This window comes from Elgaria multicarinata, chromosome 14, assembly GCF_023053635.1.
Source record: "Elgaria multicarinata webbii isolate HBS135686 ecotype San Diego chromosome 14, rElgMul1.1.pri, whole genome shotgun sequence".
NCBI lineage: Eukaryota > Metazoa > Chordata > Lepidosauria > Squamata > Anguidae > Elgaria > Elgaria multicarinata.
The window spans coordinates 17,614,945-17,638,251 of record NC_086184.1 but is presented as its reverse complement, the minus strand read 5'-3'; the positions used below and the strand labels follow the sequence as shown (position 1 = coordinate 17,638,251).

At 47.2% G+C, this 23,307-nt stretch overlaps 1 protein-coding gene across 1 annotated transcript; it reads right to left on the bottom strand.

The window, feature by feature from the left end:
* Nucleotides 1-1,124: 1,124 nt before the first annotated feature.
* NRN1L (neuritin 1 like) lies at nt 1,125-4,775 on the bottom strand. The gene is made up of 3 exons (XM_063141440.1): nt 4,709-4,775; nt 2,943-3,108; nt 1,125-1,410 (listed from the first exon to the last, which is right to left on the bottom strand). Exons 1-3 carry the CDS (start codon nt 4,773-4,775, stop codon nt 1,125-1,127), a joined length of 519 nt encoding a protein of 172 aa, XP_062997510.1.
* Nucleotides 4,776-23,307: the final 18,532 nt, after the last annotated feature.

Here is a 23,307-nt window from a genome sequence, read left to right as displayed (position 1 = left end):
TCCTTCAAGCCTCAGCTGATGGATAGTTGTGTGGCAGTAACAGAGGTGCTTTCGGAAAGGAGACTGGGCTGCACCGGCAAGGTGACCCTGAACAGTCCGCTCTGCCAGGGGCACCTGGCAGGATGCTGACCAGCCAGACAGTCAAGTCCTAGGCCTACCAGCGGAACTGCATGCAGGATAAGGCCTGGCACACGGCAACAGCACACACAAATGCTCAGCCCGCTTGATGGAGGATCCTCCATTTGTCCTCATTACCCCCTGCCAGCCGAGGCCAACGGCTAGAGAGCAGGCCTGCAAAGGGCGTAGGAAATGAAATGAACCAAGCCCAAAAACGTACCTGCCATTGGAGAAATTTGGCCCGTTGAGGCCAAAAATAAAAACCAAGCGGGAGAACCCCATGGGGGCGGGCGGGGGTGGGGGTGGGGAGTTGGGCAACACGCCCTTCCGGGAGACATGGAAGGTTGGGCGGAAAAGACGCCTACGCTATTGCCAAGGAAATACACACGAGCGCACGTCTACAATGGTGGGCGTGCAGCAGCTTAGAAGAGGATTCTCTAAGTGCCAGAATTTATGGTGGGGAGGAGAGAATGGCATCAGCACCTCGCCTCCTACGTAACAGCGTTGCTGGAGGGGGGAAGGGTCCCTCAATCCAAGACTGCTGATGCCAGCTCGCACCCGTTGCCTTGGGCTCCCTCTCTGGTGTGGGGAGCAACTGATGGTTGCCCAAGCTCTTTGGGAAATCAGGGCTGGGGGAAGTCAGAGCCTTTGATGCAATCATCTGGCAGAGGGTCTCCCGGGTCGTTGAGGATGGAGGTGTAGGGGCCGGAAAATGAGAGATGGAGGGGCAGGGCGGGGCACTACGGCAGCTAGAGGGGGGCAGCCGATAAGACCAGGGCGTGTAGAGACAGGAACAGCACCGTTAGCACAACCTGGCTTCTCTGAGCAGGGCGGGTAGAAAGGCAGGGAAGCCCCCGGCCTCCTGCCTCTTGCACCCAATGGGCCTCGTCGACAGGACCCAAGAAGCACTGCTGCCATCCGCCGAGCCTGACCCCATTTCCCGGAAGGCCGCCAGTCTATCCTCGAGTGGACGGAAGGGGAAGCGAGGCCTCCCCACTACTCCCAGGCTAGGCAAAGGGCACCAAAACCACAAGAGCCACAAGAGTCAGGCAGCCCACGAGGCCGGGCCGGAGAAGCCAGGCCGTCCCCCGCAAGGTCTCCTTGTTGGTTTCATCCACATCCGACGCCCGCCCGTTGCCCGCCAGCTGGGTGCGCGAGCTGCAGAGGTCGTGCAGGTTCCCTTGGAACTGGATCTTCCGGGACTCTTGCCGAAGCGACTCCCAGATGTTGGCTGTCTCCTCGGGGCAGCTGGACAAGACCTGGGTGGCGCAAGCGTGGAAATCGTCCCAGGACCTGCAAAGAAGAGGAAGCTGAGTGAGGGGTCTCATAGGACAAGCAGCCAGGGGGCCGTTCATTTAGGCCCTCTTTCAGCTCAAGTAGGGTGACCATGTGGAAAGGAGGACCGAGCTCCTGTATCTTTAACAGTTGCATAGAAAACTGTTGCACAAAAGTGGAAAGGATCAACATTACCTACAATGGAGGAATGGCTGGTGAAGATGTTGGAGTTGGCCAAGATGGCAAAAGTTACGTCAATAATTAGAGAAAAGTCTACATCTAGGTTTATAATCGAATGGAAACCTCTTATTGACTTTTTGCAAGAACTAGAAAAAAATGATTTGTTTATCTGTGGATTCAACGAATAAGAAGAAAACTTTAAGATAATAGAAAGAGGGAAACTTTGTTTTTTGGTATTTTGTAATTACAGAGTAAGGGAAAATATTGTTACATATCTTTGCTGTGGAGAAAATTGGAAGCCCATTTTAAGTTTGTATGTTTTGTTTTGTTTTGTTTTAGGTATTATTATTATTATTATTATTATTATTATTATTATTATTATTATTGTGATGTTTGTTTGTTTGTGTTTTTGAAACAATAAAAAGTTTAAATTGAAAAACAAAAAACAGTTGCATAGAAAAGGGAATTTCAGAGGGTGTCATTTGTATGCATGCAGCACCTGGTGAAATTCCCTCTTCATCACAGCAGTTAAAGCTGCAGGAGCCTTGCCCTTGTGACCAGATACAAAAGACTGCTAAAGATACAAGAGCCCTGTCCTCCTTTCCATATGGTCACCCTAGCTCAAGGGCCGGATGCCATTTCAGGAAACACTCGGGGGCCGCATTCAAGGGGTAGGCGGGGCCAAAGGTAAAAAGGGGTGTGGCCAGAATGCCAGGCTCTGGCTGCGTCCCTTCCATGTTTGTGATTTATGCTGCTGCATATCTAAAAACATGTCCTCGCTCACTCTTGGCCAGTGGAATAGCAGCACCTGGGCTCACAGAGACTCAGCTCTGGCACTTTTTAATTATTTTATTTCATTTATTCCATTTATATCCCACCGTTTTTTCCTCCTTAAGGAACCCAAGGCAGCAGCATAGATAATCCTCCTCCTCTGCATTTGATCCTCATAACAACAACTCTGTGAGGTAAGTTAGGCTGAGTGTCCGTGCTTGGCTCAAAATCACCCAGGAAGCTTCATAGCTAAGTGGGGACTAGAACCCGGATGTCCTGATTCCCAGTCCAACACTCTAACCACTAGACCACACTGCATTGAGCTGTAGTCTCAATACATCTGGAAGGTACCAGGTTGGGGAAGACTTCCAGACTGAGACCTTCGAAAGCTGCTGCCAGACAGAATAGATTAGACAAGGCTACATTTTCAGCCCTTCTTAACCCGATGCCCTTAGATTATAACTCCTATCAGTTGTAGTCCAATGCATCTGGAAGGTGCCAGGTTAGGGAAGGCAGGGCTAGAGAGACAAATGGTCTGCCCTGGCCCTGGCCCTGGGCTGGCCATCCCCGTCTACAGGTACCTGGAATTTGGTACTCACTTGCAGATGGTGTCCAATTCCTGCTGCTCTTGGACGCTGTCGTCACCCTGCGGCTGCTGAACACTTTGAGCCATGCTGTCCCCAAGGCTGATCAGGCACTCGGCAAAGCCCTTGTAGATGGTGTTGCACTTCCGGCCAGCCACGCTCACCGGCTCCTCGGACAGCGCTGCAAAGGGATGAAAGCGGCGACACTCAGCAGGTATCATCAGGGGCGTAGTGGCAAATTTGCAAGCACAGGTGCCCAGCGTGACCGTCCCCAGAGCCGCAGCAGCAAGGAGAGTCCAAAAAACACAGGCAGCTTTGTTGATCCGCATCAACAAACCAGTTCTAGACCTTTTCATCTCCCGGTCTTTTGCAAAGCCCTTCTCCTTAATTGGCCATTCAAGACCAGGCCATTCCAAAAGAATATAGGAAGAGAAGGGTCCATCTAGTCAGCTGTCAACCAGGGACCCACAAGCAGGACACAATGCAACAGCACCCTCCCACCCATGTTCCCCAGCGACTGGTGTATATAGCTTGCTGCCTCCGATACTGGAGGTAGCACATAGCCATCAGGACTAGTAGGCATTGATAGCCTTCTCCTCCAGGAATTTATACAACTCCCTTTTAAAACCATTCAAATTGGTGGCCATCACTACATCTTACAAAGAGGAACAATATACTGTTGTCAGGAAAATTCATTTCCTTACAAGCTACTGGGAGAACTGCAGCTAAACTTATTTATTTTATTTATTTATTACATATTTATACTGCCCAATGGCCAAGGTTCTCTGGGCAGTTCACAATTAAAACCACAAATGTACAAAAGTCGGAATTTAAAACTATTTTTTTTAAAAAAGAAGTCATATAAAACCAGGAAAAGTTATAATCCAAAGAAAGCTTGTCTAGAAAGACGTGTTTTCAGGAGGCGTTTGAAAGATGTTATATTTTCCGCCTCCCGAACCACACGATGGAGGGTTTTCAAGAGGGTGGGTGCTCTTGGAATGACGAGCAGGACCTCTTCTGACAATCGTAAATGTTGTCTGGGTGTATATAAGGGAAGGCAGTCTGCTAGGCATGCTGGTCCCAAGTTGTTTAGGGCTTTCTAGGATAATAACATAACCTTGTATGTGGCTCGGTAGCTAATAGGCAGCCAGTGCAGTTCTTTTAGCACAGGTTTTATGTGCGCAGAGCTGGGTGTCCCCGTCAGCACCCTAGCTGCTGCGTCCTGCACAAGCTGCAGCTTCCGAACTTAGAGGGACCTAGGAAGTCCCTAGGAAGTCCTTAGAGGCACCTTAGATAGCGCCTTTGGAGTTCTGACCGGTTCTGACTGAAACCCAAAACAGATCCGCTGCCCCACCGATATCGTAGTCACCAGTCTTCACTGCTCTCTCTCTCTCTCTCTCTCTAAGCGGAGTTGGTCCAGTCTGGGCCAGGGAGGGCCGGCCCCGGCTGAGGCTCGCCTACGCAAGGCAGGCAGAGAAAACGCCACAAGGTGTTTCAGCATTAGCAAAGGAGGGAAATGATTAATATTTTAAGTGAGCTGGCCTAGTTCAATGTGATCAAACACATCCCCAGGGCTGCTCAGCTCCTCTGAACACCCCAGCAGGGAGAAAAAACAGCCGGATGTGCAGCACCAAACCCAGGGATGGTGGAATCCCTTCAGAACTGGCAGACTAATAAGCGCTGGCATGGCTCATGACCCCCACACCTCGGCTGCCAGCTCAAGGCAATTCTACTGGGAGAAGGCCAGGTCTCCCCAGATTCGACGTGGCGGCGGCTCTCACCTTCAGTCGAGGGGGCAGAGAGGGCCTGTCCCAGAATCTTCCGGAAAGCCTCACATTTCTTCAGCATCCCCGTGTCTGGGAGGCCACCTCTGCTCACCATGCAGAACCAAGCCTTCTAAGTTATTAAGCAGCCATTAAACTGCCAGCCCCCTAATCCTGGGATGTTGGCTCAAACTGGAGGTGGGGATGCTATGATGCTCAGGGCGATTAGCTGAGACCTTTGTGCATCAGGCTTGTATAATTTCCAGCACCTCCGGTTCTCTGGGCTTATTTTTGTGCTTCTAGAGATCTGCCTACACAGCAACACAAAGCGGAGGTGCATTGTCTCGCTTGAGGTGATGTGCTCTCTTCATTATAAACACACACACACACACACACACACACACACACACACACACAGAGTCTTCTGTGCCAATGCAACAGAAATTCAGTGCATAGAATAAGTTTTACTTTTTTGTTGCTGTTTCAAATGTTGAACAGACGGTGATATCTGACAACAGAAGGGTAGTCGCTTCAAGGACAGGAGTGTTTATTCCTCAGACACACTGGGTGAAGCGCACGGAAACAGTACAGCGTACAGAATGCAGGGTCTTGAGGATCACTTCTTTCATATTAACAAAATGAGGGAAGTTTTTAGTCCTTAAAATGTGTCAATAGGCTTGAGAATGAAGTGGGGAAAGCTGAGGGAAGGGGGGGGGGGGGCTGAGCTGGATCCCCAATAGCTGTGGATGCAAATTCAGTGTCCCAAATGCAGCATGTGTACAAGTCATAGAATTCTGGTGAAGGATTTTGATGATGATAATGACGACGATTTTAATTGCAGAGTTGCGTACTGCTCCAGGCAATGGGATAGAGAAGAACCATGATCAAGATGGGCCAGGCAACTGTGTAAGTCTGCGGCCTTACAAATAGTTCTGCATAAGTTACTAGCCCACAATAATTTCCTTATACACCTTGTCTGCCCATGTGGCACACATCAGTCGTTTGCGGCACACTGACAGCTCAAAATACACACCCACTCATTGCTCTCTCCTTTGCTCTGCAACCACAGCACTGGAGATTATTCCTCCAGCATCTAGACCATTGATACATCTAGAAACCATATTTTTTCCCCTCTTGCAAGGAACCCAAGTCAGCTTACATGGTCCTCCTCCTCTCCATTTTATTGTCACAACAACCCTGTAGGGTAGCCTGAGTCAGTGTCTGGCCCAAAATCATCCAGTGAGCTTTAGAGCAGTATGACGATGGAACCAGTGATCTAGGAAGGTTGTGGCCTCTCCCACACTAGAGGCCTTCAAGAGGCAGCTGGACAGGCATGTGTCAGGGATGCTTTAGGGTGGATTCCTGCATTGAGCAGGGGGTTGGACTCAATGGCCTTGTAGGCCCCTTCCAACTCTGCTATTCTATGATTCTATGATTCTATGGGGTCAAGAACCCAGATCTCCTGAGTCCCAGTCCAACACACCAACCCCATCTGGAGGGTACCAGGTTGAGAAAGGCTGCCTTACCTGATGCACAAAACTGGGGCGAATCATCAAAAGAGCAAGGGTATACTTTATGGGCCCTTCTCCTCCAGTTCTTACACTGCAGCTGTGTGTTAATCCCTAAAGATTATTATACTCTAGAGTCTTCTCACATTCACCAACATGGATTAGAACCACCAATTCACCCCTAAGGATGCCTGGAGAAGCAACCACGCCAACTGTCATGCCTCTCCCAGAATCCTCATCATCAGAGGACGAAGTGGGGGGAAGCAAGCTCCAAGGATCTGCTGGAACTTGCACTTCTCCCTTTGTCTTCTGATGATGAGGACTCTGGGGGAGACATGACACCAACACGGAAAGAACTCTCCCCAAAGGTAGGGAGTTCAAAAACAAAACAAAAAACCAGGAGGCTAGAACTAACCCACGGTGTCTTCCCGCTGCATACACAGCGCCTGATGGCCACAACCCACACGGTAAGTATTCCAGTTGGCTGCGATCGGAGCGGGGATGATTTGCCACAGGGATATTTCTTTGGCAGCACCCTTGGGCATCCTAGCAAAGGCTCTAGCTCAAGGATAGGAAGGAACATTCTAGGCCAAGTCATGTAGGCCACATGGGAAATACAGCGTGAGCCCAAGGGAGACAATTTGCGTATTTTAGCTACATATGATTACCATAATATGCCTGCTCTCTTGTTTCTGACCCTCTGAATGTTTTTGCCATTGTATCTTTATCGCAGTAATGAGGACTAGAAGACTGCCCTTTCCTTTGAATCAGCACATGATGCTCCTGATTCTAACGAGAGACCACGGGTTGCATGCCGTTGTTCATCCTACTCAGAGGAAGCTCATTCATTTCAATGGGCCTGCTCCAAGTAGGACTAATACAGGATGCAAGCCCGTAAGTCACACCAAACTGCCCCAGAGCACAAAGAGCCGATAGCCATTTCTTGCCATTTCTCACCCATATTTATTTTATAGTAGCCTTGCCAGAGGCTCTGCAGCACATCCTGGTCACCCAAGGCAAAGCGCCAGCCCAGGATGGGACGTCTAGCACCCGCAGGTGGCAAGCCATATGTCAGCCCAAGCACACAGGCTCACCATGAGATTAGAATTAATCAAGTGAAAGTCACACTCAAGGACTCATTTATTTATGGGTTTATTTAAAGGAATGTTTGCCTCTGCATCAGTGGAGGCTGGCATCTCCAGTAACAGTGGGGCGGTGAATCCGTTCTGGGTCTCAGTCATAACCAGCCAGAACTTCTCGATCCTCCCAGAATGCAGGACATGGAATAATGGTCTCAAGTTGGCCTTACAGGCCCCTTCCAATTCTACTATTCTATGATTGATAACTGGCAAATAAAGGGAGAAAACGTGGAGGCAGTGACAGACTTTGTATTTCTGGGTGCAAAGATTACTGCAGACGCTGACTGCAGCCAGGAAATCAGAAGACGTTTACTTCTTGGGAGGAGAGCAATGACAAATCTTGGTAAAATAATTAAGAGCAGAGACACCACACTGACAACAAAGGTCCGCATAGTTAAAGCAATGGTATTCCCCGTAGTAACCTATGGCTGCGAGAGCTGGACCATAAGGAAAGCTGAGCGAAGGAAGATAGATGCTTTTGAACTGTGGTGTTGGAGGAAAATTCTGAGAGTGCCTTGGACTGCAAGAAGATCAAACCAGTCCATACTCCAGGAAATAAAGCCAGACTGCTCACTTGAGGGAATGGTATTAAAGGCAAAACTGAAGTATTTTGGCCACATAATGAGAAGACAGGATACCCTGGAGAAGAGGCTGATGCTAGGGAAAGTGGAAGGCAAAAGGAAGAGGGGCCGACCAAGGGCAAGATGGATGGATGATATTCTGGAGGTGACAGACTTGACCTTGGGGTAGCTAGGGGTGGCGACGGGCGACAGAAAGCTCTGGCGTGGGCTGGTCCATGAAGTCACGAAGAGGCGGAAGTGACTGAACGAATAAACAACAAATGATTCTAATTCTAAAGGATCTATCCAAGGTGCTGAACTGGGGTGGGTAGGGTTAGGTTTCAGCACCTTGGACAGCTCCTTTAGGGTCCTGGCTGGTTCTTTCTGAAATCCAGAACGGATTCACAGCCCCACCACAATTGGAGCTACCAGCCTCCCTGCTTGCTCCTAGTATAGACACTACTGAGCAAGATGAAGAAATGGACTGAAACCCGGAGCGGATTCACCACCCCACTGACATCGGAGCCACCAGCCTCCATTACTCTAGAACCACTACGTTGGAATCGAATTCCTAACGTTGTCCCTTCATATTTTAGGGGGTGGGCCTTGGGCAAGATGTCTTTAGCGGCGCAACCTGCCCCCAAGGGCTCCAATTCCTTACCACTGTCCCATTGGGTTGCCTATTCTTTCTGGCCCCATCTTCTTCACCACTGCCCAGAAGTCAAAGTAGTTTATTACAGTCACAAGACCAGCAAAGTAAAATAGCACTGTGAATACAATGATATAAAAGCAGCAAAAGTTAATTAAAATTAAATTTAAAAAGTAAAATTGAATAAGTAGGTTTAGAAAGCAACAACCCAATTGCACATGGCCCACACATAAAAATACAAGATTTAGCAAGTAAAAACATGGTTAGACAATTAACTTCATCCCACGCCGACAAGCAATTGCAGCAGCACAGAATCTAGTCACCTTGGTTATGACTTGCGGATTCTAGTCAACCAAGAGATAATCTATATGAAACACATCAGATCTCCCAAGTATTCCTTGTAAACTAGGAGTAATAAAAATATGCCGAAAATCATGACAGAAGGAACAATACAGCAGTATGTGGCTCACAGTCTGCACCACACCAGCTTCCCAGGGGCGTAAGCGCTCACAATATGGGGTACTATTGTATCTTCATAGAATCATAAAATAGTAGAGTTGGAAGGGGCCTATAAGGCCATCCAGTCCAACCCCTTGCTCAATGCAGGAATCCACCCTAAAGCATACCTGACAGATGGCTGTCCAGCTGCCTCTTGAAGGCCTCTAGTGAGGGAGAGCCCACGATCTCCCTAGGTAATTGGTTCCATTGTCGTACTGTTCTAACAGTGAGGAAGTTTTTCCTGATGTCCAGAGGTACACATTAAACTGCCCAAAAGGGAGAGATCAAGGCAACAGGAGGGAGGCAAATGAGAAGCAACAGTGATGAGAAGAAGGACCAGAGGGCTCAGCAATGGGGGCCCTGCTGGGATGAGGGCCTTTGCAAGTGTTCAGCTATGCCAACCTGTGATGCCGTTGCTGTCCAACAAACAAAAGCCCAGAGAGCATCTTTAAAGGAATTGTTGAAAAGGAATGTTGACTTCAACTACATTCTTCTCCTCCACACATCAATTCCTTTCTCCTTGTGAGCTGTAACTTGCTCCCCAAGTATTTTAATGCATCATCCCACCACCGCAACTGTTACGTTTCTATTATTTTATAACTCCCCTCCAAGCAAATAATTTAAATTGACAAATTGACAAAAAGAGACTTAGAATTCGAAGATCAGGCATAACCTAGATCAGTCTTCCCCCACCTGGTGCCCTCTGGTTGTTTTGGACTACAACTCCCATAAGTCCCAACAAGCATAGCCAATGGTTAGGGATTTAGGGAATCGAAGTCCAAAACATCTGGAGGGCAGGTTAGAGAAGGTTGAAACAAAGTCAGGGGCTCTGAACATACGCTAGACTCATCCCACATTCACCAACACATGCATTTGTGCCTAGTGCAATTTCTAATTCCTGATAACCGCCAGACTATAAATGCTCCACGGTTTATTACAAACTGCTTTCGAAGTTCAAAAGTAGTTTGTCGGGCTGCTTTAGGAACTGCCGTTCCAAGAAGCACAAGCCTTAAAGCTTCCTCATGTGTGCAGAACTAGTGTGGTTGTTCTTTGGAAACTGGTCCTGGAAGCAAAGAATTTTGGGTTCTTACAGGTTTTACAGAAATGTGTAAGCTCTGCCGGTCATAATGGCAGAGACGATAGCTCAGGGGAAGAGCAAATATTTCACATGCTAAAAGAATGAGCTATGTCCCCATGACTCTGTTCCTCTTGATGAAGAGCTCCATGTAGCTCAAAAACCCTGCCCATTCCATTGGTAATATGACTTGATACAATAACATATTTGAACCCAGAAGTGGGCACTGTCTTGAAACAAACTGAAGAAGCTGTCTTGGGTAGCAGATTTTGGGTGGCACTATAGAAGGCACAAGTTTGACATGTGTTGAAATCTGACAGGATGTTCTGCCGAGAAAGCATGTTTCAATAACCAACAGGGGTGCATGAAAGCAGAGTGGTGGTCCATGTATTACACTGAAGTTTGTGTACCAGGAGATCTTCCAACTGGGTTGTGTCCCATGTTAATGGGTGTTGCTGGTGTTGTCATGGGACTTTCCATATCAGGTACCAATCTATCTGGGGCTGGATCTAATGAGACCTCTTATCTTGTGAAGCTCAACTAACATGTATCAAGTTGCTGCTGAAAGTATGCAAGCTCTGTTTGAAGAAAGGAGGACTCAAGTTTCCAGTAAGCAAGTGGGACTTCTTTCCTTAGCAACCCACCGCCAATTAAAGTCCATTGCAAATCCCGAATGGATCTGCCTTGAACCCGTAGTTGTTATTAATCACCTACAGGACCAAGTCCTAATTCAAGGCCCTGGACCAAAAGATTACAAGCAAAATTTACATTCAACGTCCTCCAAAAGGAAACCAGAAGAAAGGCTAACAAGTTTTTTTTAAAATCAGCAAAACTGTTTTCAGAGACACAATATACATTTATGCTTTACACAATTATGCTTAAACGCATAATAGATTTTAAGCGCAGAACTTGGAATTCCAGTGAAAATTTAGCACAAGATTATTATGTTTCATCCAGCAAGCATTTGCTGGATGAAAATGCTTTGGCTATTGGGCGGTATAAAAATGTAAAAAATAAATAAATAAATAAGCATTTGGAGATTGGGAGTGAGGATATCTTTGACACAATTTAAGCCTTTTGCACGACGTCTGGACGCTGTAATACAAATTGGCATTTGTATTGAAACGTCGTTCAGGTTTCTCAACCCCCAAAAGGAAAAGGGTTATTTGCAATATACTACAGAGAAGTGGACATTACCCCTATTTAGAATAGGACTAATTTAAGTCCCTTTCATTTCAATGGGCCTACTCTAGGTAGGACTAACATTGGATACTACCCTAAGATCCCAAACATGCAATCTACACCTTATAGAAAAGGCTGCGGTTCTGAACATGTTGTTTCAGCTACTGGAGGATCCAAGAGTGTGTGCACAGGGAAAACTACAGAAAATGACCCCTCTTCCAAAAGTTACTGATTCAGCAGCTGGAAGGAAGTGAAATCCACAGGAAGTTCTGTGCAGACAAGAGCACCTATGGAATTTTCAGATGGAGAGAAAATTCCAGGTAGCAAATAGGAATGTAGGACTGCATGTAAGGCCCTGCAACAAAATACTGCAGCATGAAGTGCTTCTGTCCAGGGTTCCAGCCACTCCAATGAATAAAGATGCCAATGACAGACTATGGCTTCTCCTTTTCTTTCATTGCGTCACAGAGCGCTAATGCAGTAAAATGGTGGTAGGCAGGCTAGAACAAATGTTCAGGCCTCAAATGTTTGGAGACTCATCTGTAAGCCCCTCCGAGACTGCCCTCCTTGTAAATCTGCAGAAATGTAAATAGACACTAACAAAAAAGTCTCTATTTTTGTAAACCACCCAGAGAAACTTTTCTAAACGGCCCAGAGAGCTTCGGCTGTGGGGCGGTATATAAATGTAATAAAATAAATAAATAAATACTGAACATCCTGGTCCTCTTTTGTTGGCAGGTACATAATTCTACCAAAAGTGTAGAATCACAGTGTCAGAAGATCAAGATCACCACTTTGGAAAACAACTCCAACTCTCTCTCTCTCTCTCTCATACACACACACACCATCAACACAAACAGTCTAATCTTTTAGAACTATTCAAAGCAGTACAGTGCACAAAATGTGTATTCAGCTTGCTCTTCTATGTGGGCGAAGCTTGTTCTAACAAGGCACTGACTCCATATATGTCCCGTAGCTGTTCAACAAGATTCAAAGAATGTCAGTTCCTGGGCATCATAAAATATATTACTCTGTCCAGGAAAGAAAGTGTGTGTGTGGGGGGGAGGTTTGACACATGTTACCTTTGGGGTCTGAACCACACATATTAACATACAGATGGTGGGGGCCTCTGTGGACATCAGAGAGAACTATATGGATCTCCACTTAAAATATAGGTCCATTTTCCAGTAATCTGTACAGCACCATGTACATTGATGGTGCTATATAAATTAATAATAATAATAATAATAATAATAATAATAATAATAATAATAATAAGGGACAGGCACTAGAGTGCCCAAGCAAAACAAAAGACAAAAAACAACTTCTTTCTTTGTTGCTAGCTATTCGTTCTACTTCCTGAGCAACTCTTGGGAGAAAAGAAAACCCTCATTAAAGATCTTGGGGGATGGCTGTCTCTATATTTATAAGCCACTGTGGTGTAGTGGTTAGCATGCTGGACTGGGACTCACGAGATCTGGGTTCTAGTCCCCATTCGGCCATGAAGTTCACCGGGTGACTTTGGGCCAGTCACTGACTGTCAGCCTCACCTACCTCACAGGGTTGTTGTGAGGATAAAATGCAGAGGAGGAGGATTGTGTACACCACCTTGGGTTCCTTGTAAGAGGGGAAAAGTGGGATATAATTGTAATAATTATAGCACAAGAGCGGAAAGAGCTCTTCTGTTGCTTGTCCAGAAGAATAGAATGTGTAGAATAATGAAAGGAAGGGCAGGCGGGCAGCCCCAAGAGAGGTGGGGTATCTAACCTGTTTTGGATTACAACTCCCCTAATCCCTAACCATTGGCCATGCTGGCTGAGGTTTATGGGAACTGCAGTCTGAAACATCTGGAGAGCACCAGGTTGTCAAACCCCTGAAACAGAAACATCCTCAAGGCTCATGGCCATGATACTAAACTTCTTTTTTAATAATGGAGGTTGGAACAAAAGAAGACTCCTCCTCCAAAAGACCCTCCATAGCTACACCAGTTTTAAGCTGATTTAACCGTCATTCCTTTCCCCTGGGGTTTCCTGGGTATTCCAGTTCCCAGAGGGGAGAGGGCTCAGTGTCCCAACCAGGGAACCAACGACAGTGCTCAGGATTCATTGGGAGGAAGCCAGAAGTTAAATTGGTATAAAGCCAATAGAAGCTTGAGGGGCAATCACATTGACCACATATACAGGACCACATATACAGGACCAATCGGAACAAATCTAGAACTTGAGTTCACGGCCCATCTATCACCAGGGATGCTGACCTATTTGGGGGGGAGAGCGGGTAGAGGAAGAGAGTGTTCGCCCTCAGAATTCAGCTCTGTAGCACATCCTGTATTAATTCTTGTATGTTCCACCTGTATACAATGAAACATCTCCACCTTCCAAATTGGGCAGAAGCCACAGAGCCCCACCATAGCAGAAGCAGAAAATAGGTTAAGAAAGTATCCAAAACAAGGTGAAAACTCACTTTGGCAGCAAAATATTCCGCAGGATCGATGAGATGTTTGCATGTGATAGCGGCAAATTGTGAGTTAGTTAATTAACCCACAATTTGCCACAGCGTGCCATTTTGAATATTAAACCTCCGGTTGGAGATCGTTACATGACATCTGAACCCAGACACTGCAAGTTAATTGTGGGTTAAACAACCCACAGTTAACCCACAATTAGTAGTTAGGTTAACTGTGGGTTGCTTAACCTACAATTAACCTATAGTGTCCGGGTTCAGACATCACACAGCAACACGCGATCAGGGGGTGTATATTCAAAAAGGTTGTGGAATGCACCAGGCATGTGTCATGTTACGTGTGAATAGCCCAAGTGCTAATTCAAATCAGGCTGAAGATAACGTGCCCCACCACACGGTAGCCCTTTTCCAGTCCATTTTTGTTGTTGTTAGAATCAAAGCATCTTGCTTATATTTAAACAACTACAAAAATACTTTGCTATTGTTGAGGGAGGAATTCCAAGACACTGGGGAATGATCATATATGCAAGCTTCCAGAGATTTATAGTCCCTGGTGCTACCAAGCAAAAGACATTGACCAGCTATTCCAGCTTTCCCTCCCTTAAGAGATTTGCTGGAAGAAATGGTGGGAAAACATGGAAGGGTTACCAATGGAAGATGATGACTTTTGGATCCTCTGTAAAATTCCATGAATGAGGCCGGGTGATTGCAAAAGAAAAGCCTCATTCGGAAGCATCCCATTGTGTATATTATTATTATACATATCTTAATACAGTATTTCAATCATATTCCCAGGGTGGCTTACAAAAAGAATAAAGTAATTACAATGTATATACAAACCACAAACTAATAAAAAAAACCATAAAAAGTATAAAAGCGGCATAAGACAGTCAGCAGGATTAAAATTGCATCTAAAATGCTTGGGGAAATGAAATGGTCTTCTCCTGGTGCCAAAGGGACAAATCTAATGTGAATCTGAAGTCTGATCCCCAAACTTATTGTTTCTAAATCTTTTCTTGCCTACTCCCTCAAGCTGGATAAATGGTCTCTTTCTCCTCCCCCCCAACCCCCAAATAATTTTAGTGGTTCCTCTATCCGCAATGAACACAACAGGTAGAATTTGTTTTTAGCTGGGTATATTTATTGTTTTATATTGTATAATTTTATCTGTACACCACCCTGAGATCCTAGTGATATAGGGAGGGATACAAATGTTTTAAATAAATAAAGAAAAAACTAAAAAGGCCTTGTAATACTTCATGATGTCAATAATTCTTTCTAAAACGTATAGGCCCAAGACCTAATCCCGCACAATATGCAGAACTCAACATGGCATTACCAAAGAAGCTATCTCATCTCGCAAGAATCTGGCTATCTCATTCAACGGCCTGCAAATTATACCCATCTTCATCATCATAAGTCATGGTTGTATCAGTTTCTGGGGCTTATAGTACATGATGGAACAACTGTGAGCTCTGTGCCTACCTGCCCAGACTGGTGGTCAGAGACCCACTTACACCTGGAAAGACGAGAAATACCATCCAGCAAGACATTTAAACCCACAACTTTCAAGAATCCAGGGTTGATTCACACATGCATTGGTTGTCGTTCATCAATTGCCATGTCAAGCGATTATCTGCATGTGTGAATCGGCCATCTGTAGGGATGATTACCACAACCAGGACATACACACAGTCCCAGGAGGAATTGTGTACAACGCTTTTCAAGGGAAACAGTTCAGAGGACAATAGTGAACCACGGGGCAATCAAGTGATGTATGTGCACGTGTGAACCGCTGCCTCAACCACCTCACCACGGGTACAAAAGAAAGCATGTATTCTTTCTCTTTCACAACTGTCCAGCTTTTGCACAGCCTTAGCTGGAAGAAAATTAATATTTCTTCCAGCTAAGCACAGTAGCAGATGTCAGTCTGGGACCTCTCAATCCTAAACCGGTTAAGTAGAAGTCATTTCCATTTCCTTGAAACAAAACCCTACGCTCCTAATCTCAGAGAACTGTAGCTACTGTGAGTTACCTTCCCTCTGTCCCCTTAGGGAACACCACCCAATTTAGCTTCCAATTACTTTTCTTTAAAACCTTGCTTAACACCCCAAATCCATCTCCAGCTTTGCTAGTGTGAAAAACTGCTATGCTTTTCTTTACCTTTGTTCTCCATCTACCAAGAAATCTGCGTGCTCATCTACACCAAGCAGGATATTGCACTATGAAAGCAGCATGAAAGCAGCATATAAAAGGCAGGTGCCACACGACTGCTGTGTAGTGGTACTGAAGTGCACTGACAGCTGTTGGGGCCCATTGACACAGACCATATACCACTTTCACAGTGGAATATCATGTGTCATGGGCCCCAACAGTTGTCTGTGCACTTCAAGCAGTAGTGTAGATCCTGCAGTGCACTTCAATACCGCTATAAAGCAGTGGTATTTAAATACCACTTTCATAGTGGAATATCCTGCTTTGAGCCCTGTGCGTTTTGTCTAAGGCTGGAGACAAATAAGATTTTATATTTTCAAAAATGTGTTTGGGGGCAGGGGCGTGGACAATTTCATACCTGTTTGTCCCCAAAACCCTAGGTGTAATCTGAAACTTGCATGACACTTTGTAGAATCTAATTCCTTTAACCCTCTTCCTCCATTGCACCTTATCAATCCCCGGCTTCTTTATTATTATTATTATTTATTTATTTATTTATTTATTTATTTAGCACCATCAATGTACATGGTGCTGTACAGAGTAAAACAGTAAATAGCAAGACCCTGCCGCATAGGCTTACATTCTAATAAAATCATAATAAAACAATAAGGAGGGGAAGAGAATGCAAACAGGCACAGGGTAGGGTAAACAGGTACAGGGTAGGGTAAAACTAACAGTATAAAGTCAGAACAAAATCAAGTTTTAAAAGCTTTAGGAAAAAGAAAAGTTTTTAGCTGAGCTTTAAAAAGCTTCTCCAGGTAGCGCTAGGAAAAAGACTCCTGCCCCAAATCCTGGTGAGCCGTTGCTGCCAGTCAGTGTCAACAATTCCTGGTTCAACGGACCAAGGGCCTGACTCAGTATAAGGCAGTTTACAACGTTCCCATGACTTCAACGTCAAATCACTCTTTCCTCTCTGCCTCCCACCTTTATGTAACATTTAGCCAGATGAAGATATCTGAACATCTCAAAAGCTTTCCCACAAGGTTGTGCATTTTTGCTTGGTCCTAATAAAGGTATTGCCTGACCAAGGATTTTGGCATTGTTCGGATGGCGCAACGTGGCTTACTTTATGTTTAAAGGCACTGCTCCTATTCTAGGCTATGAGCAGATTCAGAAGTGAGGCTTAATTAGATGATAATGGCATCTATCACATGGTGCCATCAATGTGTGAAATGGGAGATTAGCTAACAAGGATTTGGGGTTTTTTTTGGGGGGGGGGGTGTTGCCGTTGTCACCTCAGGAAACGACTTAACAGAGGAGAAGCACATCATGAGAGTCTATCGGACATTTGCTTAAACCGATTTTGTGAAATCACCCTGTATATGCCAAGAGATGAAAGACACAGAGGTTGGAGCTCAAGCTGGCATGATAGATGCCCAAAGAGAGCAATGCCAAGAAAGGCTGCGGGGGAGGGGCAGCTACGGCAGAGGACAAGACACCCCTGTGGGTAGGGGGTGTCATTGCTGCCCGGTGTTTGAGTTAATGGGCTAATGTATAGGGTGACCATATGAAAAGGAGGACTGGGCTCCTGTATTTTTAACAGTTGTATTGAAAAGGGCATTTCAGCAGGTGTCATTTGTATGCATCTTCATCACAACTGTTAAAGCTGCAGGAGCCCTGCCCTCTTTTGTATCTGGTCAAGAGGGCAGGGCTCCTGCTGAAATTCCCTTTTCTATGCAACTGTTAAAGATACAGGAGCCCTGTCCTCCTTTCCATATGGTCCCCATACTAATGTGATTATTCTGCAGCAGGACCTCTATTTCTGATTATTATGAGACATCAAGAACTAGTTACAACAGCTGCTCTTCAATGAGCCCATCTTGCAATTTAAAGCTTGAATTTGGGGAAGAACCACTACTAAGCACCAGATCACAGGTTTCACACAGAATGTCTCAGCTTCACTTCCTGGCATGTCCATCTAAAAAGATCAGGCAATAGGTGATAAGGAAGAGTCACGTCTCCCTCCGAACCTGCCTCCCATGTACTAGACTCCAATTCCCATCATCCCTGGACATGCTGAGGAGACTGGGAAAGAGAAAGGCCTCTACTGAACACTCTGGAAAGCCACTACTGGACACTCTGGTCAGAGTAGACACATACCATTGGGTGTGGTGGTTAGAATGTCAGTTTCGGAAGAGACCCGGGTTCAAATCTCCACTCTGCCACAAAGATTGTCTAGCCTCAGCCTCACAGGGTTGTTGTGAACATAAAATCGGGAGGAGCAATGAGATAGAAATGCAGCAAACGAACAAATAATAAACATGGAGGTAGATGGAAAGGTAAGTCTGAACTGAAGAAGAAAACGTGCCACGGAATGTATTGAAGAGCAGAGCAGGCCTTTGACTCACTGCTGCAAATCTCCACCCTCCCCAGCTGAGGACTTGGGCTATCGAAATAAAATAAAACGAAATTCGTAAATATAATTCTAAGCCGGCTCCACTGAATGTCAAAGGAGCAAGACTCTCCTCATCCATATGGAGCGAATTCCTTCAGCCTGAAAAGGCACTGCCAAACGGAGCTACGGAGCAACTCCAGGAGGAAATAGACCGCTTGGGGGAGACGCCAGTGCCGATTAGAAGGGGAATAAGAGGGAGAGATCTGTAAAGAGCTGTCCGGGTTTCCAATTTCCAGCAGAGTAGCCCTACTAGTCTATTGCAGCAAGAACAACGAAGAGTCCGGTGGCACCTTAAAGACTGTTGCATAGTGAAGTAGTGGAGCCGATTAGCAGGGATGCTGAGGTCTTCGGTCACCCCCTATCCCCCCCTCCTCCCCACCGCCCCTCAGGCTTGTCTGTCCCCTCTGAGCTCAGATCCTCACAGTAGCTTGGGGGGGGGGAGGGGGAGATTAATTTCCCCAGCAGCGATATATTGTTCGCTGCTGTAATACAAAGTATTTGGGGTGGCTTGGTGTTGAATGGGCAATGAAGACTTTGCAAAAAGACCGGCTCCTAGCAGATGAAAACTCTTAGAACTGCTTTGGAAATAGGGAACAACACAGCAGCCTGCTATTTTGGACTCTCCTTGGGGGCGTGGCTATGGAGACTGTCATGATGAGCAACTGCACTTCAAAATTGGCTACTACACCACTGCTCTTGGTGCTAGATGCCTATAAATAGGAGGAGATGTCCAAGGCTGCTGGTCATATTGTTTAGTCAGGTTTAGTCTCTGGGGAAAGACCTTTGGAGCGGGACCGCAGCTCAGTGGTTATTTGCGTATAGAAGGCCCCGGGTTCAATCCCTGACACCTCCAGGGAAGAGGAAGCAGGAAATGGGGGAAGACCTCCAACCTGAGAGCTTAGAAAGCTGTTGCCGGTTGGAGCAGAGAAGCACACAGCTGCCTGCATTTTGGGACTCTCCTTGGGAGGGGGGGTGACTCTGGGGATTGCCATGATGAGCGCCTGCATCTGCTGTTGCATCGGACCATGCGGACCGGCAGCCCACGAAAAACTTCCGCCATAACAAATGCGTTAGCCTGGAAGGTGCCACTACTAGCCTCTTTGCTTTTGGGGGGGGGGGGGGGGGAACTCCCAAAGAGATCAACCAGCCGAGTGGGAGGTCGCCACGCTACTGGGATCCCGGCAAGCGAACACCCTCGCGGTTGGGGTGGACGTTGGGGTGGGGGGAAATAGGATCGGAAAGCAGGGGAGAGGGGCATACAGGTAAACGCACTTTGGAGAAGCCCCGATTCCAAGCAGGCAGGTGCGAGAGGCAGCAAGGCGGTGGAGCAAGCCCACCAGCTCTTAGAAACTGTCGCGTGGTGGTGGGGATCCTGCAGACGTTGGGGACTCCAATCCCCATCAGCCCCAACCAGCATGGTTAAGAAGGGCAGCCAGCCTCGTACGCGAGCTGCAACACGCTCGGAGCCTCGCTGCCCTGCGCGCTTCCTCTTCTTATACATACACACGTGCGGGCCGATCGGTGTCGCGTTTCCTCGACCCGAACGCAACCCACCCACCCCTGGGGGAAGGCTCAGCTCCACGCCCCCGGGGCTCGCAGTGCCCGTTTACCCAGACACACGCGGCCCCCTTGCACGCTCCCCGTCCCGTAAGACTTCGCAGTCCTCCGATCGGACGGCCGCTCTCCCCTTGCCCTCTAGCTGCGCGCTTCTCGCGTGCACGTCTGAACACACACGCTCGCTCGCTCGCTCGCTCACCGGCCGCCCTCGGCGACTCACCCAGATGCAACGGGAGTAGCAGCAGCAGCAGCAGCAGCAGCGCCGCGCAGCCCATGGTGCCCGCCCGCCCGGCGCGGCCAGCAGCAGCAGCGGCAGCTCAGTGCGGAGCCGGGCAGCGAACGAGCGGGCGAGTGAGCGAGCTGCAAAAAAAGCCCGGCGTCTGCGGGCGCCTCCCCTCCCGGCTCAGCGCCGCCCTCGGCCCCGCCTCGCCGATCCCGGCCGGGAGGGCTTTCCTGGAGCAGGATGGCGCGCCCGGCCACCCAGCTCCGTTCCGCTCCGGATATCCAGCCCGCGGTTTACTGAGCGACGCGTGGCTTTGGAGCAAGGGACGGGTGGGCGTGCAGGCGCCTGGCGCAAGCCGGGAACGCGGTGGCGCAGGGCCCGGCCAGTTCCTGCCTGCAGCTTTGGAGGAGCCGAAGTTTTCCTCGCCTTAAAAGCGACTCTACTGCCGGATCCGCAGTGCGGTGGCTCTCCCGCTTGTCCTAAGCGTCACACACAGACACACAGACAGACACACACACACACACACACACACACACAGAGAGAGAGAGAGAGAGACCCCTCGCCCTTTCTCGTCCGGGGTCCTGGAGAAGATGGGGAGGTGATGGACGCCACCAGGCCGAGCAACAACCAGCAGCCGCGGCTGGAGTTCAAAAGTCGTGGTTTTCAACCGGTGTTTCGCGAAATGGGTTTCAGGAGAGTCATAAGGACATAAGAGCCGTGCTGGATCGGACCCAGGGTCCATCTAGTCCAGCACTCTGTTCACACGGTGGCCAGCCAGCTGCTCACGGGAAAACCACAAGCACGACACGAGTGCAGCAGCACCCTCCCACCCATGTTCCCCATCAGAAAGATCCAATCGCAGCGACAAAAACTGTGGTGCCAGACTTAAGTTGATTTTCACACTGAAAGCCCACCAGCAATTCACATATGAAAACGACACCGAGGCCTTTAATTCGATCTCTGTATTAGTCTGGCTTTCATCTTCATCATCATCATCATCATCATCATCATCATCATCATCATTATTATTTGTATCCCACCTTTTGCCCAAAGCTGGGCCTCAAGGAGCTTTACAAAATTAAAACATATACAGCAGCAGGTATATGATAACTTGTCTCATTACTTTAGGGTGGTTTTTCTTTCTTTTTTCTTGCAGCTACAGGTTAAAAACTTCCCATTATTCGAGATACCTCTGCTTCCAGGTGGGGGGTGTGCAGCTCATTTCAGGTACAACCCTAGGCAGGTTGAGATGGTCTTTCACAAGTTCGCAGGAGCGCAGATTCTCCTGTCCGCTATGTGTGGTCCTCACCTTGTCAATTTCATTGTATGTTACAGTTGTCAAGGGAAGTAGGTAACATACCAGGAAAATTGAGAAGATTGAGGGGAGACATGATAGCGCTCTTCAAATACTTAAAAGGTTGTCACACAGAGGAGGGCCAGGATCTCTTCTCGATCCTCCCAGAATGCAGGACATGGAATAACGGGCTCAAGTTAAAGGAAGCCAGATTCCAGCTGGACATCAGGAAAAACTTCCTGACTGTTAGAGTAGTACGACAATGGAATCAGTTACCTAGGGAAGTTGTGGGCTCTCCCCCACTAGAGTAATTCAAGAGGCAGCTGGACAACCATCTGTCAGGGATGCTTTAGGGTGGATTCCTGCATTGAGCAGAGGGTTGGACTCGATGGCCTTGTAGGCCCCTTCCAACTCTGCTATTCTATGATTCTATGATTCTATGAAAATGACAAGGTAAGCTAATATGCGCACCCTTGTGAAGGACTGGGAGAAAAATGAGACTAAGGAAAAGGTACAAACCCATTTGTGCAAATCAGAGGCACTGAAAAATGAAAAAATGAAAGTGAAGTAAGTGCTCTGAAAAGGATCACCGAAGTGTGTGTGTGACATCAGCTTTGATGGTCCTTCGGTAACGTCACCTTCTCATCCTTAAGCCTTGAACTGACACTTGTCAGTGTCCTTCCCACTTTGAACACTTCCCCCAAGTCCCAACAAAGCCAGCAAAGGGGAGATGCTCCCCCACCCCCCACTTGTGATTCCTTTCCAGAGCTGGGGCTATTTCAGCTGCCATTTCCCCTCATCCTTTCTCAGCGTCAGGATTATTTTTCTTCTAGGAATTTTATTGATGACATCCCTATCCCATCCTTGCTTGAGTGTTCATGTGTACACTCATGTGTGTGGAAGACTGATTCCATTGGGACTGTGAGGATAATGTCCAGATAGACTGAAGGGTGCATTCTATTCTCTCCTGATCCCAAACCTATGTAACACTACAGCCCAGAGTGGAGGTTGAGTACGGTTTGTCATGGAATCATGGCTTTTCATTGAATTGTGGAAGGTTTTGTGAACCCAGCCATGCTAACCATGAACAACCCACAAAGAGAACCCATGGTTTGTTGTTAGGCTGTGAACTCTGGGTTGTTTGTGGTTAACAAAACATGGTAAGTACAGCTGGGTTCACACAACACAGCAACCCATGATTCAATGACAACCCATATTCAACTTCTACCCTGAGCTGTTGTGTTATGTGAGTTTAGGATCAGGACAGAACAGTTAGCGCAGCTGGGTTCACACAACACAAAACCCCACAATTCAACAATAACCTATGATTCAATGATAATCCACGATTCAGCAACAATCCATATTCAACCCGTACTCTGGTTTGTCATGTTGTGCAAACCAAGTCTATATGAAAAAGTCTCCTGTTATAAACAAAAGAATGATTGAGAAAGGATGTCCTACTAATTCATTGAACAGCCTTCCTAAATGTGGCGCCCTGCAGATTTGTCGAACCCCCATCTGTCCCAACCAATGATCTGGGACGTCACGAGCTGTAGTGCAACACATCTGATGGGTACCAGGTTGGGGAATGCCGGATCATTAGAGGGTATCGGGGAAGTAACAGGATTACAGGACTGTGTTGTACAAGCTAGCCAGAAGGAACAAGGACAGACTAAGAAATAAAGAAGAGCAAACTCGTGCCAGAAGCAACTTTCTCCAACCTGTTGCACTCCAAATTCCCATCAGGCCCTCCTAGAAAAGGCAATGCTTTAGAGCAGAGGAGGAGATATTTGTTGCAATGATACAATAGAGTTTGCAAATCCTTGGCCAATGGTGAGGAAGGTGGGCGCTGGAGGATTC

Bases quoted from the DNA above. Each gene is read 5' to 3' on its own strand.
- NRN1L (XM_063141440.1), bottom strand. From the start codon at position 4,775: ATGCTGAAGAAATGTGAGGCTTTCCGGAAGATTCTGGGACAGGCCCTC. The intron at 3,109-4,708 runs GTGAGAGCCGCC...ATCCCTTTGCAG, and splicing joins CTCTGCCCCCTCGACTGAAG to CGCTGTCCGAGGAGCCGGTG. The intron at 1,411-2,942 runs GTGAGTACCAAA...TCTTCTTTGCAG, and splicing joins GAATTGGACACCATCTGCAA to GTCCTGGGACGATTTCCACG.